The 23721-nt window shown below is 37.6% G+C and overlaps 1 protein-coding gene across 2 annotated transcripts in view; it reads right to left on the bottom strand.

Annotated features, from left to right (window-relative positions):
- Positions 1-23721, bottom strand: part of LOC109094698 (neuroligin-2-like) — a 160454-nt gene that overhangs the window by 62579 nt on the left and 74154 nt on the right. Inside the window, exons 3-4 of one of the 2 annotated variants that reach the window (XM_042726985.1) lie at positions 17859-17912; positions 1201-1350 (exon numbers count right to left, since the gene is read on the bottom strand). In XM_042726985.1, coding sequence (XP_042582919.1) covers positions 1201-1350; positions 17859-17912 — 204 coding nt within the window. The remainder of the gene's footprint in view (positions 1-1200; positions 1351-17858; positions 17913-23721) is intronic. The other variant, XM_042726986.1, reaches the window with a different exon arrangement.

The raw sequence follows: 23721 nt of genomic DNA, 5'->3' as shown, positions 1-23721 counted from the left end.
GTGTGTGCACGTGTGTGTATGTGTGTGAGAGAGAGGGAGAGACAGGGTCACACAGTGGAGTCAGCTGTCTTAACCATCAGTGGCTTGTGAACTGCAAACACATACAAGCTTCTGTTCCCCTTTCGGTCTTGAACTGATGGTACAACTAAGGACATTATTAACTGTCTAAATTTATTTTGAAATATGAAGCTCGTGAATTATGGAAAGGGACGTTACATTTCCGACGAGTGCTTGTGGTGTTCGGCCAATCACAATGCACTGGTCAGTTGGCCAATCAGAACAGACTCCGCTTGTCAGAAGGAGGGACTTTGTAGAAAACTACGCGTTTGAGAGAGGCAGGGCATAGAGGATCTACGGAAAGGTACAGTATTTGAAAAATAATGTGTTTTTTGAACATTAAAGGATGTCAACATATTCTGTTACTCCAAATACACAAAATAATGATCTTTAAAAAGCATCATATGACCCCTTTAAAGATAGATATGAAGCAGATCCGTATGCAATGCGATTCACCCCTATTACGATGCAGTGCGATGTGATTTCGATTCAATTCAACAAATACATTACGCACCTTACAGCATGTTTCACTACAGTTTCAAAGTGAAATGCCCAGAGAGTGGAGCTAAAACACGTTCAATACGTGACCATGGCACATTTTTAATACAAAAGTATCTGTTTTCAAATCACGCAGGATGTTAAAATTGTTTAGAAATCATAACACAATATTCTGCAAGCAAGTGTGTGAAAATTAGCCTTCATAAAACAAAACTCTGTACCTCTAAATCATACTTTGTGTGAAAAGGAATAAAAGTTGTTGGTGTTTCACTGCCTCTAGTGTTCATTTCAATTGAAAACTGCAGTGATTTATTCATATACAGTAGGTCAGTTTTTTCAGTTTTGCAGAAATGTATATAGAGGCACGTATTTCCAATGAGCCTATGTTGCAACAATGATACATTGTGATACAAATGCCAACTTGTATCCCATGCACACTTTTTAAATCAATGGATTGCACCGTTAACTTTTATGCACCGATGCACCAATGCTTACCAGCCCTAATAAACATGATATAAAAATGTGTGAAAAGGCCCAAAATAAAATAAGAAATGATCTGATCTGCCATATGGAGCAGTTTCTCTGCCTCCTGTGATTTCAGACCTGCATGAAGAGTTAATGGGAAAATAAATGAAGTATACTTACCCAGAACTCCCAGCCTATAGTTCATGGTGACTACAATGACGTTCCCATATGCTGCAAGCACACTGGCATCAAACATGTTTCCGGTTCCTTCCATGTAAGAGCCACCGTGAATGAACAGCATGACTGGTTTCTTCCTGCGGTCACGGATGTCTAAAAAAAAGTCAAAATGAGGGGAAAAGAGAGTGTTGTGTAAGTGAGAGCTACGGAAAGATTAAATGATGAGTCACTCTGTGAAACTACACATTGTATTTTTATTTTTTTTATCCAAGGGTGATGGTTGGATCCTTTGAGTGTAAATACTGTAGCTAGTCGTTAGGTCACTTTAGACACCAATGAGCTCTTACTCCTCAAGATATAACAACACACACACACTCACACAGCAAGACAGATGCAGAGGCAGCTGCAGTGGAGCGTCGCTATAGTAACTGCCTCAATTTGATTTCCCTGTCTACCCAACAGAGGCCATTCCATCAATGTGACTCACTCCCATTGACTGTTGCCATGGAGATCTATTACACAGACACACATACTTGTACTTTTCTAACCCCTTGACACCTTCAATCACCACATGAATCTCAGTCAATTTCATTAAAGCAGATAACTGATAAAGTCAGATGCTCCAATATGCAGCAGGAGTGAACACACACACAAACACAAATGTATCCAAAGTGTTACTAGAGTAGAGTATCAAACAGATGGTCAGTCGAGAAGGATTACTGATCTATCTATCTATCTATCTATCTATCTATCTATCTATCTATCTATCTATCTATCTATCTATCTATCTATCTATCTATCTATCTATCTATCTATCTATCTATCTATCTATCTATCTATCTATCTATCTATCTATCTATCTATCACGGAACAGATCTGCTATGAAGCTGCTGCTGTGGCAGAGCAAGTACCAAGACTTGCTACTGCCAATACATCCAAAACATGCTGCTGTGAGCATGTAAGAAATACTGCTGCTGCACATGTAACATATATGAATAACCCCCATAGCATACATGATCACCCCATAGCAGATCTATACAGTTGGAGCTGGGGAAGGTGGAGGGTTTCTGGAGTGTGCTGCAAACTGCTACCACAAACATTAAGTAAGTATTTGGATGTTGAGCAGCGAGCTCATTGGCTACCGATACAGGAGAGAACCAATAAGCTGTGACATGTGATAATGATGTCATTATGTCATACTGAGTTAGATCTATGGGACTGCGCCGTCTAAAGTTTCATGCCAGAACTTTAAATGTATTGTGCAGTTGTAGCAGTTCTTAATAGTACCTACGTACTACCTACTGGCTAGTAACTTTTTTATTATTTAGTTTCCAAAGACATTTTTACCAGGATTTATTGTTTGATTGGTGTTAATTTTGGAGCCTGTGCATGCACATCGTCACATTCTTCCAGAGACGGCATTCAAACAATCAGTCAGTACTGTAGATCTGTGTTCATCTTGATTCATTTCCAACCTGGTTTTGCTCTTTTTCCTCACTGCCTCTCTCTAACCCTTTTAATAGATTCATTTCAAGTCTCAATGTGTTCTGTCTTAGCTTAACCACCAAAACATCCTATTCTTTTATTTTGCCCCTGGTGTCCTCGCGTCCTCACATTCAAACACCGCAAACATACCATAAAATGGGCGTACAAAGGGAGGTCGAGTAGGTCTGCAAACACACTGAGAAATGAAGGGAGAGAAAGAAAGACACAGAGATTAGAAGAGAAGAAACGGGCCCGATATTGAGGAAAAGTAGGAGAGGGCGTGAAAGGGAACAATCTTAAAAAAGCCCAAAACAAAGAAACATGCATACTCAGATAGAGAGGCCCACAGGAGCTTGCTGCTCACCTCTGATCCTCTCATGCAGAACGGAGACAATGGTGTGATTAGAAACAAACTTGTGTTTACTGCTCAGCGCGTTCGCATGTGTGTGGGTGAACCCACAAACACGTACACATTCTGCCATTATGTCCCTCTGATGGTGGGGAGCCTCTATCTCTTGTGTGAACTTAATTAGCTCTGAATCCATTAGACAATGCCACATAGACAATTCCTTCCTCTATTCTTCTGTCACCCACATCCAATTAAACTGGTGCTAAAACACAATGGCATATTTCTCACTTGAGACAACTCGGCCCGATATGCTGGCTACCGAATGCCATCATAGCTACTGCTTGTAAATTTGGTGTTTACTAGAGCAAATTCCAAAAACCTGTGATTTAGAACATATAAATCACATACTTAGGCTACCTGCACAATGCTATAAATGCATATCAGAGCACAGCATATCATAGCTGGTGACTTCAACCAAGCAGATTTGAAGGCTGTTCTTCCAAATTTTGACCAACAAATCAAATGTGCTACCAAGGGAACCAAGGGAAGGACACTAGACAAGGCTTTTTCAAACATTAAGAATGGTATTAGATCGACACCTCTACCACATTTAGGCCAGTCGGACCACTTATCCATACTTCTAATCCCAGCATATACCCCCCTCAGGAGAAAAACTCAACCCACCATAAAGACTGCTAAAACATGGCCTGAAGGAGCCTCCTGGCAGCTGCAGGACTGCTTTGAAAGGACATATTGGGACATTTTTGAGGCTCAGGACTTGGAAGAGTACACCTCAACTGTACTCTGCTACATACAGAACTGTGTTGACAATGTCACAGTTAACAAAAACATCAGGGTGTACCCCAACCAGAAGCCCTGGATGATGAAGGAGGTCAAAACTCTCTTTAAAGACCACAACACTGCCTTCAGATCTGGTGACAGAGCCCTATACAGCACTGAGGCATCAGAGAGGCTAAAGCAGCCTACAAAAGGAGAATTGAAGACCACTTCACTTACAACAACCCGCGGCTGGTGTGGCAGGGCATCCAGCAAATCACCAGTTACAAACTCAGCAACCGCGGTCAAAACACTTCCATCAGCCTCCAACAGCCATACCCTTACTTTGCAGGAGCATGATGTGAGGCTTGTGCTCAGAACAGTAAACCCAAGGAAAGCTGCCGGCCTTGATGGTGTTACAGGAATGGTGTTGAAGGTATGTGCAGACCAGCTCTCTGGGGTTTTTACAAAGATCTTCAACCTGTCTCGGTCCAAATCCATCGTCCCTTCCTGCCTGAAGTCTGCCACAATCATCCCACTGCCAAAAAAGACTGTCATAAACTGCCTCAACGACTACCGCCAAGTCGCACTGACTCCAACACTCCATCACTAAGTGCTTTGAAAGGCTGGTCCTACAGTATATCAAAGCCAGTATTCCACACACCTTTGATCCATACCAGTTTGCCTACAGAGCGAACAGGTCTACAGAAGATGCTATTGCCACTGCTCTTCACTCAGCTCTGACCCACCTTGAACACCAAGGGATCTACAGTATGTGAGGATGCTCTTCACAGACTTCAGCTCTGCCTTTAACACTGTCATCCCGGGCAGACTGATCTCTAAACTAGCTGACTTAGGCCTTTCCCAACCCATATGTCACTGGATCAAGGACTTTCTTACTAACTGCCCCAGACAGTTAGACTAGGCCCCCACCTCTCCTCCACCCTCACACTCAGCACTGGGGCCCCACAGAGCTGTGTGCTGAGCCCCCTTCTCTACACACACAACTGTGCTCTCACTCACCCCACCAACACCATCAAGTTTGCGGATGACACAACCGTGGTTGGACTTCAATCAGGACCACTTCAGTCAATATATTTATGACAATTATATTGCATACAGTTAGTGTTGGCGGTATGGTTATATTCTGGGCAAGACTCCACACGCCTGTCCATGCAGCCATGCTTGGACAGAGTGGGGAGAGCAGCAAGACAAACCCCCCTGGGGTACAGAACAGAACCATTATATGCATACATAATTACAATTCAAAATTACATGAGTTGTAAACAAAATGTGATAGAGACTGCTTCCAATGAAGAGACTGTAAAGAAAGAACAAAGTTAGATTGGATTACAGGTTCAGTTGGTGGAGCTGGGGTTGGAGGAGGGATTTAATTGCAAGCAGCGATGCGACGGAAGAGGCGCTGAAGAATGGGAATTTAAATAGACCGCATGTGATAGGTGTCAAGACTGGATTGGTACATGTCAGGAACAGCTGACTGTCGGCTGATGCAAGCGTGACGAACGTGGCCTGACTGAACTAACGCGATGCTGAATTTAACTCATGGGATGATGAGACTGCCTACAGCAGGGATAGGCAACTTCGGTCCTGGAGGGCCACTGTCCTGCAGAGTTTAGCTCCAACCCTAATTAAACACACCTGAACAAGGCAATTACTTTTCACAGGACAAATAGATAGATACAGGCAGGTGAGTTTTTATGAGGTCTGAAGCTAAACTCTGCAGGATAGTGGCCCTCCAGGACCAGAGTTGCCTATCCCTGGCCTACAGGGACCAAGTCAAAAGTCAAGTCCAAAGACTGACAGCATGGTGTTTAGAGAACAGTCTCATCCTGAACTCCTTAAAAACAAAATAACTTCCGTAAGAGCAGTGCAGCCCCCAAACCACTATACATCAATGGGGACTGTGTGGAAAGGCTCCCTGTTTTCAAGTTCCTGGGTACACACATCTCTCCAGATCTCTCATGGACTACCAACACCACTGAAGTGGTTAAGAAGGCACAGCAGAGACTCCACTTCCTCAAAATCCTCAAGCAGAACCACCTGCAAGAGAAACTGCTGGTGTGCTTCTATCCCCACTCCATTGAGAGCGTGCTGACGTACTGCATCTCTGTGTGGTATGCCAGCTGTTCAGCAGCGGACAGGAGAGCTCTTCAGAGAATCATCAGCACAGCCCAGAAGATCATCAGCTGCCCGCTGCCCTCTCTGAAGGTATTATTCAGCTCTCGCTGCCTCAGTAGAGCAGCCAACATACTTAAAGACCCATCCCACCCTGGACATCAGCTGTTTGCCCGGCTGCCCTCTGGTAGACCTTTCAGGTCTATCACATCACAGACAAACAGACTCAAAAACAGCTTCTACCCCAGAGCCATTTGTGAACTGAACACTGCCAAACAATCTACATAGACTCTCTCTCTTTCTTGAGCACAATACCACTGAACATTGCCTAGATGCAAATAGTATTTTCAACTGTTCCTCACTGCACTAATGTTTTTACATTTCAACTGCACTATTTCACTACTTGTTTACATTTTTAACTGGATTCTTGCACTACTCGTTTACATTTCCACTGCAACCTACACCTCAGCTGCTATGCCATTGTATCATATTGTATCTTTTTATCACATTGTCCTATTGTTGTATATATTTATTTTTTATTAGATCCTGCACCTTTTTAATTAATCCTGTTCCAATACTTTTGATGTTATGTGTGAATAACACCAAGGATTGATACTTAATTTCATTGTACTCTGTGCAATGACAATACAGGAATCTAAATCTAAAATAAATGTGAAATTGATTATTTTTGGGGGGTTAATTTGGTTTTGTAAACATATTTGATTGACAGGCCATAACTGACAGGACAAAAGACTCATAGTCCATTAGGATGTATGTTGGCTTGACAAAATTTTTTATAAACCTTACTGACAGAGCAGAATGATAGATAGGAATAAAAAAAAATGGAACAATAAAAAGAAAGATGGGTGGAAAGACGGATGGACCAATGGGTGGACAAATATAGAAAGAATGACAGACAGTCAGACAGACAGACAGATAGATAGATATGCTTTTCTATGCTTTTGTAGTTAAAAATTGCAAGTATAAGAAAGGAAGATGGATGGATAGATGGATAGACTGATAAAAAGAAAGATGGTTGGATGGATGGGTGGACTGATAAAAAGAAAGATGGATGGATGGGCCAATAAAAAGAAAGATGGGTAGATGGATAGATGGACAGATGGATACATATAGAGAGAATGACTGACAGACAGAACATTTTTAGGTGAACTATCCCTTTAAGATCAAGGAATAATACAATTAAATTAAATTTTATTAAAGTCATTTTGATTTTGTTACTCATATAATTTTGGTGGTTGGAAAAAAGTTAAACAGGCTGATCCTGTTTTTCTGGATTACCTGAGTTTGCTGCTATTTTTGCAGACGGTAAAGCAAGAGTTACTTTTCTTGGTTATAAAAACCATAATGCCAAATCAACATAAAACTCAACTATTATAGCTGTGGAAATTAACTCAGATTTTCTCTGAGGCACATTGTTACACTGAATGAAAGAAGATCCACCACACGACTGAAAGAATGAAGAAGAGTATGAGAGGAGGAAGACGGAGAGAGATTACAGGAGGGAGCTTTTGGTGAGGTGGAGGGGGATTGAAGGAGCAGAAAACAAGGCATTTGAGAGACTGACAATCAACACTTAGACTACAGGCTGCAGTCAGACTGTCTCTCAGGGTCTCTTACACATGGATCAATATCGTAAAGAGCACTCAGAAGGATAAGACAGAGACAGAGAAAAATATTGCTTTAATGTACGTCGAGTCTGCAGTAGGGGTTATGAATGCTTCATGCTGTCTTTAAATGCACATATGCAGACCGCCCACATGCACCTTTTTATTTGACATACATTTACTGCACATGCAAAGACCCAAAGGAAAGTTCTAGCATTATTTCTTCACACTCATGCCACTCATAAATGCTGCTCTTTTCTATACAACTAAACTAGACACTGACTGATGAATGTCAAGCTCCAGAAAATGATGGAATTTTCATTTTGGGGTGAACTTTTCACTTACGCTCATTTAAGCACAGCAGCACTGTTTGTATGTGATCTCAGTTTCTCTGAATTCAATACAGAAGAATCCCCAATAACATTCTTGATACTGAAGAAAGAGGGAGGGGGTCAAATATAGTGAAGAAGAGAGAGAAGGGTTTTTCTCTGAAACAAAGACTTCCCTATATTTTCTTCCCGCTGGCCTCCTCATACAGCCACAGGAACAAGAGGACTATTCATCTTATTTTTGATCTCTTACTATTGGACTTGTGAACTCCATCACTTCTTTCTGTACACTTGTTTGCACTTTTGTTGTCCCCACATTTTTATTTTTCAGTATTCGCCTCCCCCTTCTTTTCTCCATTTAAAAAATATGCACCACTCAAAATTATTTAATTATTATTCACTCGTATGCTTTTATATTTATCTGTGGAACATAAAAGAATAATTTTCACATCCAGTTTTAGTCAAGCTTCACATCTGTTAACCTACAAAAAAAGACAAAAAATCCCTATAAAATGAGTCTATATGACTATATAATAATTCCACAATATTCATATCATATCTTTGTGAGGAATCGTCCTGAAATGTAAGTTATTCACTGATAATCTTACCATCTGAGGTGTTCATTTGAGAATCAGATCTCTGAATATTTGAACACTAATAGACTAACAAAAGTTATTTTGAGTTAAGTGCTCACTTATAAGGTGGATTATTAGTGAATAATGATTTAATTTCATTCTGTTCCACAAAGACTTGGAAATATAGCATACAAATCATATAGACCACATTTATATTACTTTTACTGTGTGTTTTGGTCATTTATAGAGCTTGATTTTGGTGGTTGACTTATCTTTCATGTGGTTTCTATGAACTTACTATGACCTGCATAAAGATTCTTCACAAAATTCTCATATAAAGAAAACTAGGGTGAACTATACATTTTTAAATCTTTCTCATGCTATCACTTGGCACTCGTCTTGCGCTCTCTCTCCTTGACTTCTAACTAGGCTTCCAAAATTGCATGCTTAAATTGAGCTGACTTGATTTGTTTTTATTTAAAGAGGATCAATTACTGAGATCTAGTCGCGCAGAAGTTGTTCAACCGTGAATAACAACCATGCACATTAACACCCCCCTCCCTCTCCCAAATTCAAGCACACATGAACTATCACAAAAAAGCATGTATAAAGGCGTCATTTTTCAATTCCTTTCTTGCTCATTATATTTCACCCTCATTCTTTTTCTGCTTCTTCTTCCCCCACTTTCTCTCTCCTCTTTCTCCCTTGCATGCTCACTCTTATTTATTTCAGGATAATGGCAAGACCAACAATAATAGACTGGACTCTCCTGGCAGTCGTTGTGGGAATGTGTGTGTGGATGGGTGTCCTAATTTAACCTGGTTAAGTCCCTGTCTCCCCTTTCTCCATAAACTTCCTCTCATCCAGCAAGCCCCATTTAATTGGCAGTGAATTCTGGGGGAATCTGAATGGACGGGCTGCTTGACTGGATGAGGTTCATTAAACCTATCTTCATCCTCCTCTCATTTAGATTACAGAGAAGCGCTGTGAAGAGTACCACTGTCTGGCCTGTTGACAAGAGAGAAACATCGCTGACTGGTGAACCAGAAAAACACAGCATCCTGTTCAAGCCTGTGATTGGAGCCCACATGAATTTACTTGTAGGATTCACTAGCTCTGTATTGAGAAATGAGAAAAAAAGTTTCAGAGAAAACTTATCTGCATGTGCTGTTGGGTAAATTAGTCTTTATTAAGTGAAAAGACATTTAAAAGACATTTAAGGACATTTCCCGAACACAGTTCTCTACGGAAACAGTGGCAGATATTGATCACACTCACAAAAACACAAACACAAACTCAAGCACCAACGAAGAAACACACAAAAAAAACAAACACCCAAAAATTAAAAAAAAAAAAAACAAACAAACAACCACGAAACACACACACAAACTAAACACACACACACACACACACACACACACACACACACACACACACACACACACATCTAAATGGGGACATTACATAAAACTTCTATTGTTCTTATATAGTTATAGATTTTATAAAGTAATCCTAACCCACACCCTAACCCTACCACACACACACACACAAAAAAAAACAAAACTTCATTTACTTTATTTTTATACCAGTTTTTCAAATGAGTCCCCAAACAGAGTTTTTTTTTTGGAGATTTTGTCAGGTTTAGCTCACTTTTGCGTACAAATTTGTAGGTACAGTTATTTTATAGTTTCAGTGACATTCTTAAAATGTCTTGTCCACGCCCTCCTAAAATGTCTTGTTTAAACACGCCCCCGATATGGGAACCCTTACGAAAAACAAGTTTATTCAAGTGTGCTATTAGTATACTTCTAAAAATAGGAAAGTATGCTTTTAGTTTACTTTTTATGTACTTCTCAGAAATGGGCTTTATGTACTCCTCAGAAATATACTTAAAATGACATTTAAGTATACTTGACTTATACTTACAAAAAGTCTAAATACATTTGAGCTATACTTGTGCTCCTAGAATCCATGTTTTCATTGTTATATGGTAGAGGGCGCTAGTACACATCTTCTGTACAGAATTTCCAAAAAAAACACAAGTGAAGAAGAAAAAGAAACAACAGATACTAACACATGTAATCTAACACGATCATCTGACATGAATGGACTTAAGGGTTTTTCCCATTATTTTAATTTTAGTTTTAGTATAACATTATAATACCATATTTTTACTTTCTTTGTTTTTGTCGATGTATATTTGCCATTTGAGTCTTAATACTATAAAAAAGCACTAAAAGTTTTCAGTTAGAGTGTTTTAAGCTTGTTTATTTTCATTTAAAAATACGGCATGCAACATCATTCAATGTAAATTGTGATAATCGTAATTGATAATCGCGATTACAATTTCAAGGGAATATTTTTGTCATAATCGTGCAGCCCTAAGTTGTATTTGCAGCACTGTTCCAGAACAGTTTAACCCAAATATTCAGATGTGTGCAGCACATTTTATGGAGAACTGTTTCCTGATCCTGGAAGAGAAGACTACAATTCCAGCTGTTCTGACTCACAACCTGTAAGTATGTTTACATATTCAAAGAATTTGTCACTGATGATTCAAACACGAGTTTTGAGCAGTGTAGAGTGGAGGTTGTTCTTTGTAGTTTCTCAGATCACAAATGCAGTCATAGTTTTATGTTTACACGGCGTGATGCAACGCAACGCCTAAAAAACAGTATAAGTCATTATAATCAGTAATTATGTCCCCACTGGATGCAACAAATGCTTTATAATAATTTTTATTATTTTTTTCTCCTCACCACTCCCATCACAGTACATCAAAGTACATAAAATTTCATAAAAACACCTTAACAAACTTGAGCCATTCGGCCAATCACAACGCACTGGATAACTGGCAAATCAGAGCACACCTTGCTTTTCAGAACGATGAGGTATTTTGAACCTTAAACTGCATAAACACATTTTATTACACCAAATGGACAAAATAATGTTCTTTTTAGCAACATCATATGACCCCTTTACTGCAAGTTTTGAACGAATTGAGTGAATCATTTGGCGTGTTGGATTTGAAGCGGCGCTGCACAGATTGATCAGTGTATGACATCAAAGTACCACGAGAGCGATTCAAAAGCGCAAGGAGCCGTCTGCTCTCTATAGCTCTTGCGGTACTTTGATGTCACACACAGATCGGTCTACTGATGATGATCCACTTCAAGTCGAACAAGCCTAATGATTCAATGGACCATTCATAAAGAACTATTTACTTCACTTCTGAATGAATCAACCATTTGAACGAATCAAATGAATGAATAAATGACTCGATGACTTAATCATTAAGACATTTACCACCACCTACTGGCAGTTACTTTAGTTTATTATTTAAATTGTGTCATTTCATTAAAGAAATAATAATTGTATATTTCCCTAGTAATAATAATAACTTTTATAAAATAAACAATTAAAGGTATAGTTCACCCACCCAAAAACTATACATTTGTGTTATTTTATAATTTTGTTGACTGTTATTGTAAATGTTGATTTAAAAAAAAAAAAAAAAGTAATAAATGTAAAAAAGTATTAAATTCTAAAAGTAAAAAAATGTAATTAAAAAAATGAATAATAATGAATCGGCAGGTCTCTCCAAACGTTTACTGTACTTTATATTATTCCCAATTTCAATTATGGACTATAAAAATCAAGATTTGTGTCCTTCAGAAAGAGATGAAGCATTTTATAAGGTGTCTATAGAGAATAATAAAAGAAAGCCTGAAGGAATCAGCGACGCCAAGAGTGGGAGCAACAAAATATCTCTGGTTGTGCCCCAGCATATTTACTACTAATCAATACATTTGAATGTTGGAGCTATTGTGAGTACACTGCTGTTTCTGTCTTTGAAAATGTCTATTGAAAAGCTCACTGGTGAAACTCTAACATGAATAATTCTATTACAATGTCACTGTGATTTGATCAACACTTGCTCTCTCTCTGTCTTTCCCTGCCAGCTCGTCTTACCTGCTCTCTTAGACAGAGATCTGACATAAGTAGGACATACCTCTCTTTCTCTCTCTCTACTCTAATGGTTGTATAGGTAAGTGAATCTCTGCTTTTATTCTGTTATTTCTGACTTTAATGTTCCTTTCGGACCATGTTTCCAGTTCAACGCTTTTGTTCGCTCTCAATAGGTTTTAATTTTTTTTTTTTACATCCTCTAACCTGCAAAATGAACAAGCAGTAGATGTTGTTTTGTGGTGTAACGTGTAGGTAATGTGTGGGTGGTGTTTTCTGCCCCTAGGGGGTGCTGTAAGGCTCGGCGCTCTGTGGATGAGGGATCATGGAGGTAGAACACTAATGCTAATGAAAGAGAACATGCGAATAGTTGGACGTCACCACACATCAATGCCATCACACACACACACACACACACACACACACACACACACACACACACACACACACACACACACACACACACACACACACACACACACACACACTGAAAGACAGACAGAGATGCAGGAAAGGAGAAATACAGTAACTGTAGGACAAAGAAAATAAGGATTGCAGGTATTAAAATTCTGTTAATACCAAAAAGTTGTTTATATATATGGGTATATGTGTATACAAATGGGTGATAATAAAATTATTTATTATTCTGCATAAATAAAAAATAAAACACTAAAAATATAAATTAAACATTTTAAATGCTGCAAGTGAATTTAGAGAAACTTGAAAAAAAAAAACTAAAATGAAAATTAGAACTAAAATAAAATAAGATGTACTAATAAGTACTAAAATGACTAAAAATGAAAAAAAAAAGTAAGTAAAAATAGAAAAACCAAAAGCACATAACAAATTAAAATATAAAAAGAAAATAAAAATATTAATATAAAAAAAGAATTCAAAATAATAATACATTTTACAACAGTATATAAATGGTGCTGAAATACTACCGATTCTCATCTTAAATTTGTGACATAAATGTGTTTCTTTTCCAGTTGGCTGTGCTCAAGAATTTCTTGCATTTGTGGTTTTATATCTCACAATTTCAACTTTCATTTGGGATATAATTTCTCTTTACTGATCTCAAAATTACAAAAAAAGGGGGGGTCCAAAAAGGCTGGTGTCCCAGGGCCTTGCAGGACCACAATTTGTCCTTGAACAGGGATCAGAAAATTTGTTTAGAAAAGCTGAGAGAGTGAGAAAGAGTGAGGGATTGGCAGAGTGCAAGATAACATGACGGATCGCTCTCTAGGTGATTCCAGCTCAGCACCTTCATCAGACATAGCATGAGTGCACGAACGTAAGCACACACACACACACACCGCAGTCTGTGTCACACAATCAAACCCAACGGGAACTGTGTGTGTGTGTGTGCGTGCGTCTTCAGGTCGACAGCAAATCTATTGCTTGCAGGAGTGTGTCGGCAGTTCTGTGGCACTACAGTTCTAATGATGAATGTATGTGCAGTCCTGAACACTGCAGAGGTTACAGAACATCTCATCACGAGGTGTCAACAACAGCAAACTTAGTTTTCACAGGTAAGCTTAAACTATGCTACTTCTTAAATAGCTTATATTATGCTGCATAAACATTTTATTACAGTATTGACCAGGCATTATGAGGCTGAGATGTCAAATCTAAAAAAATATTGAGAATATTATCAATTAGGCCTAAATCTGGAGGCAAACTCTGACAGATGTGCCTTTTAGCTCAAGTAAATAAACAAGCAAATCTATATGCTGTGGGATCATCCTGCTTGTACAGATTTGCATTTGCTGTCAATTTATCTTTATCTGAAGGATTGCTGTTCTGCTTCAATGTACAGCACCACGGCAACCACCAGAGCGTACTAAAATGAAATCTAAAACTAGAACTATTAAAAATGGCTTTCCCCAATGTTAATAAAGTTGAAATAAAATAAAACTATTAAACTTAAAATAAATATAAAATAAACTATAAAATAAAATAAAATTAGTTGCCTAGTTGAAATACTAAAATTACATAAACTGAAATTAAAAAATAAAGCACACAAACTAAAATTAAAATGAAAACTCAAAACAAGAACAAAAGCTCATTCAAAATATTGTTAAATAATATAATAGTATAGAAATTAAATTAAAACAACACTGCTCGTTACTCTTTGCATCTTAAACTATTTTTTTTTTTTTACAACTTTTGAGCATGTGCATCATTTTCCATGATGTCTGATTATACAACACTGATGTTGTTTTTGGTCACTCTTCTTTATCGTATTTATGAGACATACTGTTTAAAATAGTGACTGATTCATATGAGGCTCCGAGTGACAATGAACTGACTAGAATATTAATTCTGTCATATTGACAAATAAGAAATGGCCAGCAAATTGTGGCAAGAAGTTAAGATACAACAGCTGTCAAACACACAACCCCAAGCATTGTTTGGCTGAACTACACAAAGTTGTGCTGTTGCACTCTGGTTGAAGCGTGTTAATTCCCCTCAACCAATCAGCCACTGATTGCTGTTGCTGCAGTAGTTTTGTTTGTGCTAATGTGTTTTGTAAATCAGGGTAACCATCCGTGAAAGACTTGTTCAGTAACCAATGAAGAGCAGAACCAATTTCTACAAAACGATAAAGCTTTATTGAAATTTAGCAGTAAACTCTTGTCAAAGTCATGTCAAATTTTTATTTACCAATGACCATACCAGTTAGTGGTCAAGAAAAAAAGACTTCTCAATGGAAGAGTGCAAAGTCAATGTCAGTTGGTATTGTAAAATTGTACAAATTAAATTAAATTAAATTAAATTAAATTAAATTAAATTAAATTAAATTAAATTAAATTAAATTAAATTAATATTTTATTATTCATTTTCAAATTAGTCTCTTATGCTCACCAAAGCTGCATTTATTTGATGAAAAAATACAGTAAAAACAAAAATATCGCCAAATATTATTATAATTAATAACAACCTTTATATTTTAATACATTTTAAAATATAATTTATATCTATGATGGCAAAGCTTTTTTTTTTCTTTTCTGTTTTTTTTTAAAATAAAAATCTTTTGTAACATTAGAAATATCTTTATTCTGACTTTTGATTAATTGAATGTCCCCTTGCTGAACAAAATTGTTGCAATAAAATTATACTGACCCCAAAGTGTTAAATGGTTGTATATATGTTATAATTTAGTTAAAGAGACAACTCTTATTTCTCACATGCTTTACTTAAAATGTAAAAATAGTGTTTTGCATTGCCAAAGCCAAAGACTTTGGAACATAACTGGATTAACCTTTTTTTGTTGTTTAGGTCATGTGGGAACATATATATATATATATGTATATAAATATATATATATATATATATATATATATATATATATATATATATATATATATATATATGTATATAAATGGCATAAATTAAAATGAAAAAGATAGACAGACAGACATACAGATAGATAGATAGATAGATAGATAGATAAAAAATAAATAAACCTGGCAGATAATTTGGTTTATGAGTAATAACCTTAACTGATCTCCAAATCTAAAAAAAACTAACATTCTTTCTGCTCTGTTGCATAAGTCTCATATATACTAAAAGGAAAGTCCCTGAGTGAGGTGAGCCATGAACAGCATAACCCCTAAACAGATGGCTTGTATCGTAGCAGTTAGGTCTGTTGTGGACAGGGGTGAGGAGTCCATGGATTCAGGGTCCTAAAGTCTTCGCTTTCAATACACCTGATCTAGACTGATTGTTGAGCTCGATGCTGTCTGGCTGAACAGTTTATAAAGTATGCATGACACAGATGGAGCGTGAAAAAAAGCGAGCATGAAGCTGTAAATTTAGAGTGTGTGTGAGTGTGTTCACATTGATAATGATGTGACACACAGTCTGAATAATGAGCTGGGCCCAGGTGGACATACACCTTTGTCTCGGCTGAAGCTTGCACTAATCACACACTCACTCACCCACATGCACAAACTCGCGCTCAGACGTCACTCTTTCTCCCTCAGCAAAAAAATCAATCCTGTTTTCAGCAGCTTAACACTGCCATGTTCACAAATAGCATTTCCCATAAACGCCTGACAAACACTCACATACGTTTACCTACTGGAGCTAAATAAATGTTGATTATAGGACAAACCTCAACCAACAAACCCCCAAATCTCAACATTTTAATGCCACATAACATAAAATACTTCCTCATTTTATTCAGATTATTCCATTTCTGTGGACAATTTAGTCCAAGTGTAAATCCAGGAATACTTATTTGTAAAAATAAAATGTAAAATATTCTTTATATATAATTATATAAAGTACACATTAATTTAATTCAATAATTTAAAAAAATCATTTGTACTATATATAATTATATGTTTTACTTATGTATTGACAGCTGGACAGACAGATGGACATTCACAATCAATCCTTCTGGCTGCCCTTCATCTCCACACTTATCATCATAATGTATTAATCAAGTGGTTATGAAGACTAATAATAACTGGGTTGTAGTTAATGAGTTACTCAGTACTAATTACAATTGAATGGGTTAATAATTCAGTTCTAGAGAGGCCACAAGCTTTCAAGGACCCAACCAGCAGTTTATCAATACAATAAAATCAATGAGTGTCAATTTGTATTAGGAAAAGCTTTTCTTTTTTAGCTTTTCCAATCCCATTTTTTCACATTCCCAAAGAACTAGGCCTATATGTAAAAAAAAAAACAAAAAACAAAAAAACAAACAAAAACCCCCCCAGCAAGATCGAGAGGAAAGAAGAAGAAGATGAAGAAAAACAGTCCTTCGTAAACACAAGAAAGAACATCAGGGCAAAAAAAAAAACACACATTGCTCTCAAGAAAGGAGTTCAAAAAATGAACATTTATAGCAATATCTAAGATAAAAGGTGACAACATGTGCTGATCCATGTGTGTGTGTATCTGTGTTTTTCTGGCTTTTCTCCCCACGGTATCATTTTATTTCTTAGATTTATTGGCTGGTCTTTACTACTGCATCCGGAGAACTATTCACACTGTCAAAACACGGTGAAAACACCTCTTTGTCTTCGTGAGAGTTGGAGATAAGTTTAAAGCCTAATAATCGCTCTGAGTCTTGAAAAACATCATAAAGCAACTGCTGTAAAATTGTGCTTCAGACAGCACTCTTGGAGTATTACATTTCAAAACTACTGTTCTTCTCTCATTTAATGAAGATACAGAGTTTTTTCTACCTTCATCTTCAACTTTCAGAAGTTGCACGTCCCCCTCCAAAGTCAAATGAGAAAGTTTCAGCTCATTGCACACAGACATACACAGACATATATGCACAAGAGGTTCATATACTCTTCATCACTACCAAAGAAAGGCTGTTTGCTTTTTAATTTTCCAAAAAGAGACTTAAAAAAAAAAAAGACAAGAAAAAAGAAAAAACATGCAACAAAAATACCTTCATCCCGTGGCCGGTTCAGTGTTGATTCATCATGTTTTTTTGTGAGTGGACCTAGGGTTAAGACAAAAAGGAGGGAAAAAGAGAAAAGAGAAAATTCAAAAAAAGATTACTGTGGCAAGAGAAAAATCAAAAAAGAAAACAAGAAAGAGCAAAAACCAAGAAATCAGCAAGAGGTTATTTGTTCTCATTCTGTTCAAAAGGTGACAAAAAACAAAAGCAAAGGCAAACAACAAAAAGCATCATAAACACAGAATAACAAGAAAGACACAAATCGGCTACAAGATCAAAGAAGTCTGATGTTAGTTTTGTGAATATTCTCTCTCGCCATTGTTTTGCTGCGGCTCGCAGGCCTTTTCTTTATCACCAGCTTTACTTGATAGCGCTCCGACGGCCTGTTTGGATTCCGGGGATGAAGGAAAAATCAATGCGGAGGAATCAGGAATTAACCTCTGAGGTATGAAAAACAAGAATTCCCATTCCCACCCCAGTACCCCCTCCCTCCTCCAACGTTCCTCGTGCTCCGGTCAAGCTATCATTCGCCTTGCTTTGAAAATATGAGAGGTGGTAGAGAAGAGGACCTGAGGGAAGGAGGGCACAACACACCAGGCACGTGTTCATGTTCTCACACAAACACGGCTCAAACACCCTCTAGGAAAACGGGAACAGAGGGTGCTGTGCTCGCACATACACACACACACACACCGTGTTGACGCTCTTGTCTTTGAGTGTAAACTGTGTGGAGTTTAGCCTTTCTATACAAACACAGCACAAAAATAAAACTTTCAAATAAACCATCTCTTATTCACAAACCCTGGAAATGTTCTGTAACATCTGTGATCAAAAATATACTCATTTCATTTAACCCTTTGAAAGACTGAGGCCACAATGAAAATCTGGGATTCAGCATCTAAATAAAAACATTTTAAAAACAGACACGTTTTTGTTCTAATAAATTTTACTGCTGGTTTATGCTAAATAGATTTTCACTAGAGGTCTCAGGTTTCTAAATTTGCAATATAAACTAAACAAGTGCCGATAAATATGTGTTACTTCATTTTTGGTAGTCAAATAACAATTCCTATTATTATCAATGTTTTAAACAGGTAATATTTGTGTGAAAACCACACTGAAAAAAATGTTTCATTCATCCAATTTCAGTGCAGGATACATTTTTTTCTTTGATAAATATAAAGGTCAAAAGAAGAGCATTTATTTGATATAGAAATCTTTTGTAACATTCTAAATATCCTTACTGTCACTTTTGATCAATTTAATAAAACTTTGCTGAATCAAAATAAAATCTTCATTAAAAACTAAACAAGTGCAGATAGAAGTGGAAAAGTACTGTAAAAAGGATTGCAACTTCATGAAACAAATCATTTTTGTCAGCGGATGCATTATAAAGATATTTTTAGACTCCTTTTAGACTTCTTTCTGTGTGAGTTGACCTGAAAAATGCCTGTCAAAGAGAGAGAGAGACAGAGAGACAGAAAAGAGAGGGATAGATATAGAAAAATAATGAAGAGGTCTCTCTACCAGACATGGCTGTCCTTTCTCGATATTAAAGAGGAAAAAGAGAAGAGTGCATATGTGTGTGAGAGAAAGACAGGTCAGATCACTCTCGCTCTGGTAGAGATGGAGAGTAAAATCGGGGGACAATGTGTGTATTTGTTGACCAAGAGAAATATCATGTCAGTCAAACACACAAGAGAGGCAGCCCAGCCAAACAGGATGTGCCATCTGCCACCGAGTTCACAGAAGCATCTGTGAGTCCACTACTGTCTCCCCTTTTCTGCGATGATAGGAGAGCACCTAGTGGGGCACTTGGTGTCAGTAGGTAATCTGATTGAGTGGAAAACGAAGCAGTGGGCAGCCATTTATGCTGCGGTGCCCGGAGAGCAGTTGGGGGTTCAGTGCCTTGCTCAAGGGCACCTCAGTCGTGGTATTGCCAGCCAGCCCGAGACTCAAACCCACAACCTTAGGGTTAGGAGTCAAACTCTCTAACCATTAGGCCACGACTTCCCCTTGAAGTTCAATAAAAAGTTAATGTTAGTTAAAAGATATGTATATGCATTTATCCTTTGTACGCAATAAAAGGTGGCTCATTCCTGTTATGCAATACAAGCTCATGCCCCTATATACTGTATATGGTTAAAAAATGTTTCAATTTTTATAATCTCAATTTTAATTCAATTGATTATTTATTTATTTAATGGCAAAACTTTCAGCTGCCATTAATCCAGTCTTCAGTGTCATATGATCCTAAAGAAATGATTTAATTTATATGATTTTATTATTGTTATCAACAGTCAACATTTTTGTGGAAAACATAATACTTTTTTCCAGGATATTTTAATGAATAGGAGGTTCAAAAGAACAGAAATAGAATTATTTTGAAACAAATATATTTACTTTTAAAATTTAATGCATCCTTGCTACATAGACCCCAAATGTTTGAAGCCATTTTCCTAATTTCTTCACTATTATCATTTCTCTCTATAAAGGAAAGGACATGATGTGTGGCCAAGGTGTCCCATACTTGGAATTTGTGCTCTGCATTTAACTCTTCCGTAGGGTACACACACAACAGATAGTAGTGAATAAACACGCCCACCATGAACATACACCCAGAGCAGTGGGCAGCCAATGGTGCAGTGCCTGGGGACCAGTTGGGGCCTTGCTCAAGGGTCTCACCTCAGTCATGGTACTGAAGGTGGAAGACAGCACTGTACACCAACAACAACCACCACCAAAAATCACAACCAAACCTGAGACTCAAACCTGCGACCTTCGGGTTACTAGTCCGACTCTCCATCCATTAGGCCATGACTGCCCCCCTGAGACTTACTGTCTCAGGATGGCCCTTCAACCTTCCGAATTCAATTCCATCCAATCTAAGAGGCTCATTTCTACTTTCCACTCTCTGATTTTTACCTGGATGGTGAGATGGTGGAGATATTGCACCAAAATTCATCCTCCTCCAATCCATTTGACCGTCCCTTGCCTCTCTCATATTCATTTTCTTTCTCCTCTGCTGCACACCTCCCATCCAGTTTTATTTTCTGATCATCTCTCCTCATAATTTCTCTCCTCATAACCTCCTTTTCCAAAGCCTACCTTCTCTCTATTCTCTTTGGTGCTTACACAATCTATTATTTCAGCCCCAGTTCCTGGTGCTGACCTTGCTGTGCCCTCTGGCCTTAACAGCGCACGTGATGCTCTTCTGCTTTTGCACACATGCATGTGTTTGAGAGAGTGAGAATGTGGTTAACGCTCTATCTGTTTTTGTTGAGATGTTTGTGATACGAAGGTTTTTGCAAGGCAATTTGTTTATCATTTTGTATGTGTGTGGATGGTATAAATATGTAAAATCATGCCTTGCATGCCTGCACATGATTGCATGTGTGTCTAAGTGTGTGTGCGTGTCTATACATGATGGAAAGTAGATGAACGCTATGCAGCAGTTACACAAGGTCGCTGTTTTGCGCAGATGAGCTATTCACACACACACACACACACACACACACACACACACACACACACACACACACACACACACACACACACACACACACACACACACACACACACACACACACAGCAAGCCTCATCAGCAGATGCCAGTCGAATTACACACTCCCTCAGTGTAAGATGCTCGTAATCAGGCCGACCACAGGTGTCTGTGGACCAGAACGTTCTAGCAGGAATCTACCCTCTCCTCTGATATCCCAAACGGGGGATATGAGTTCAATCTGCTACCTGTGGCTCACCCTCTTTACAGAAATATGATTCAGAAAATCAGCTTGAAAGAGGAATGAGATAGCCAGATGGCTTCCACCTGATGTTTTCATGCCTCTCAGCTTCTCCTGAGTGGAAATGGGTAGAAATTAGAGCGGAGATGGAAAGAGAGCACCCAAGTCACATTGATAAACTGAATATAATTGAGCTCTTTTTAACAGCATTAAAGATGCCTGGCCGACCTGGTGTGAAGTGCGTTTCTATTATATGACATGGGGAGATGTAAATGAGAATTAGATTTAGCATCAGAGGCATTTTTATTAAACAGAGTATTGTCACAGTCCAGCATGGATCTATAATGATTTGAGCTTTTTTTTCGCTTTGATAAAGTGGTGAGGAAGATTCTTGGTAGAGAGAGGAAATATGTAGCAATGTTTGGTATCACTGAGATACAATTACATTTTTTATTAATATTTTGAATTATCTTTTATATTGTGCATTTTTTTATTATTATTATTTAAGCTCAGTTTTTAGTAATTTAGTTGTATATTTTGTCATTTTTATTTGTTTTTATATGTGACCCTGGAGCACAAAACCAGTCATAAGTAGCACAGGTGTATTTGTAGCAATACAAAAAAATATACTGTATGGGTCAAAATTATTGATTTTTCTTTTATGGCAAAAATCATTAGGATATTCTATGAAAATATTTTGTAAATTTCCTACCTGAAATATATCAAAACTTTATTTTTAGTAATATGAGTGCTAAGAAATTCATTTGGACAACTTTCTCAATATACTGGATTTTTCTGCACCCTCAGATTCCAGATTTTCAAATAGTTGTATTTCAGCCAAATATTGTCCTATCATAACAAACCATACATCAATGGAAAGCTTATTTATTCAGAAAAATTGACATTTATGACTGGTTTTGTGGTCCAGGGTCACAAATGTGTATATAGTTTTTATTCATATTTATTTAGGGTTTAAATGAAAAAAAAAAAGTTTCAGATTTGTATTATGTTATTTCGGTTGATGTCATTTCAAGTAACAAAATGTTTATTTACGGATTTAGTTTTATTTAACTATAATGACCTCTGATAGATATAGGATAGAAAAGAGATTGATTAAAAGAGAGACAAAAAAATGCTACATTAATAGTTTCAGATAGTGTAGGGACGCTGAGGCGGCGTTAGAATCCATGTGCAGTGTTTTAATGAAATCCACAGCAAACAAATCCAAAACAGCAGACAGTGAATCAGAAACGTGAGGCAGGCAGGGGTACATACACAGATACTGTAGGCAGTCCAATCCAGGCAACAAAACAGTGGGCAATCCAAAAGGCAGAAAACAGGGTAACCAGGCAAAGATCATACACAAGCAGGCAAACAATGGCAATGGGAATGGGAATGGGAATGGGAATGGGAATGGGAATGGGAATGGGAATGGGAATAACACTCGGTAAGGCAGACAGGCTGGCAATACTTCGCGAAGTAACCGTGGCTAAGGCCATGCTTAAATGTCCACCAAACAGGAAATGACAGGTGAAGCAGAGGGAGCGGCACACAGTCAGTACTCGGGCGAGGGCTCCCTCTGCTGGCGTGGCGTTACAGATAGTAATACCATATAGTTTTAGGGGGTTAGGGTTGTCCTAAAATGTCACTATTACATAATATTAAAATCTAAATCAAAATCAGTTGTTATTTCTATTTTCTCTTGAATCTATTTTCCTCTCATAATGTAAAATGTGAAACCGGATTTTCAATAAGGAAAACATACAGGGTTTGATCGATATCCAATCAGAAAAATTAATAGATTGGTTGGCTATACATATCAGAAAAGAGTCTAAATAAATGTGAATTTATTCACTTAAAGGGATCATCAGATGCTACATGCATTTTTACAAGTTGTTTAAACTGAAATGTGTGTTGGCAGTGTGTACACAACCACCCTATAATGATAAAAATCCACCCAGTGTTTTTTTTTTATATACTAAAATCTTTATCCCTTTCTCAAATCGAGCCGATCTCAGATTTCTGTTTTTGTGACTTCACACAGACAGGCCCCTCCCATGATAGTTTGATTGACAAAGGGTTTCAGCACAGACTGGAATGATGTCTTA

This window comes from Cyprinus carpio, chromosome B7, assembly GCF_018340385.1.
Source record: "Cyprinus carpio isolate SPL01 chromosome B7, ASM1834038v1, whole genome shotgun sequence".
In the NCBI taxonomy this organism is placed as follows: domain Eukaryota; kingdom Metazoa; phylum Chordata; class Actinopteri; order Cypriniformes; family Cyprinidae; genus Cyprinus; species Cyprinus carpio.
The sequence above is the reverse complement of the archived record's forward strand: the minus strand, read 5'-3'. Positions and strand labels throughout refer to the sequence as shown.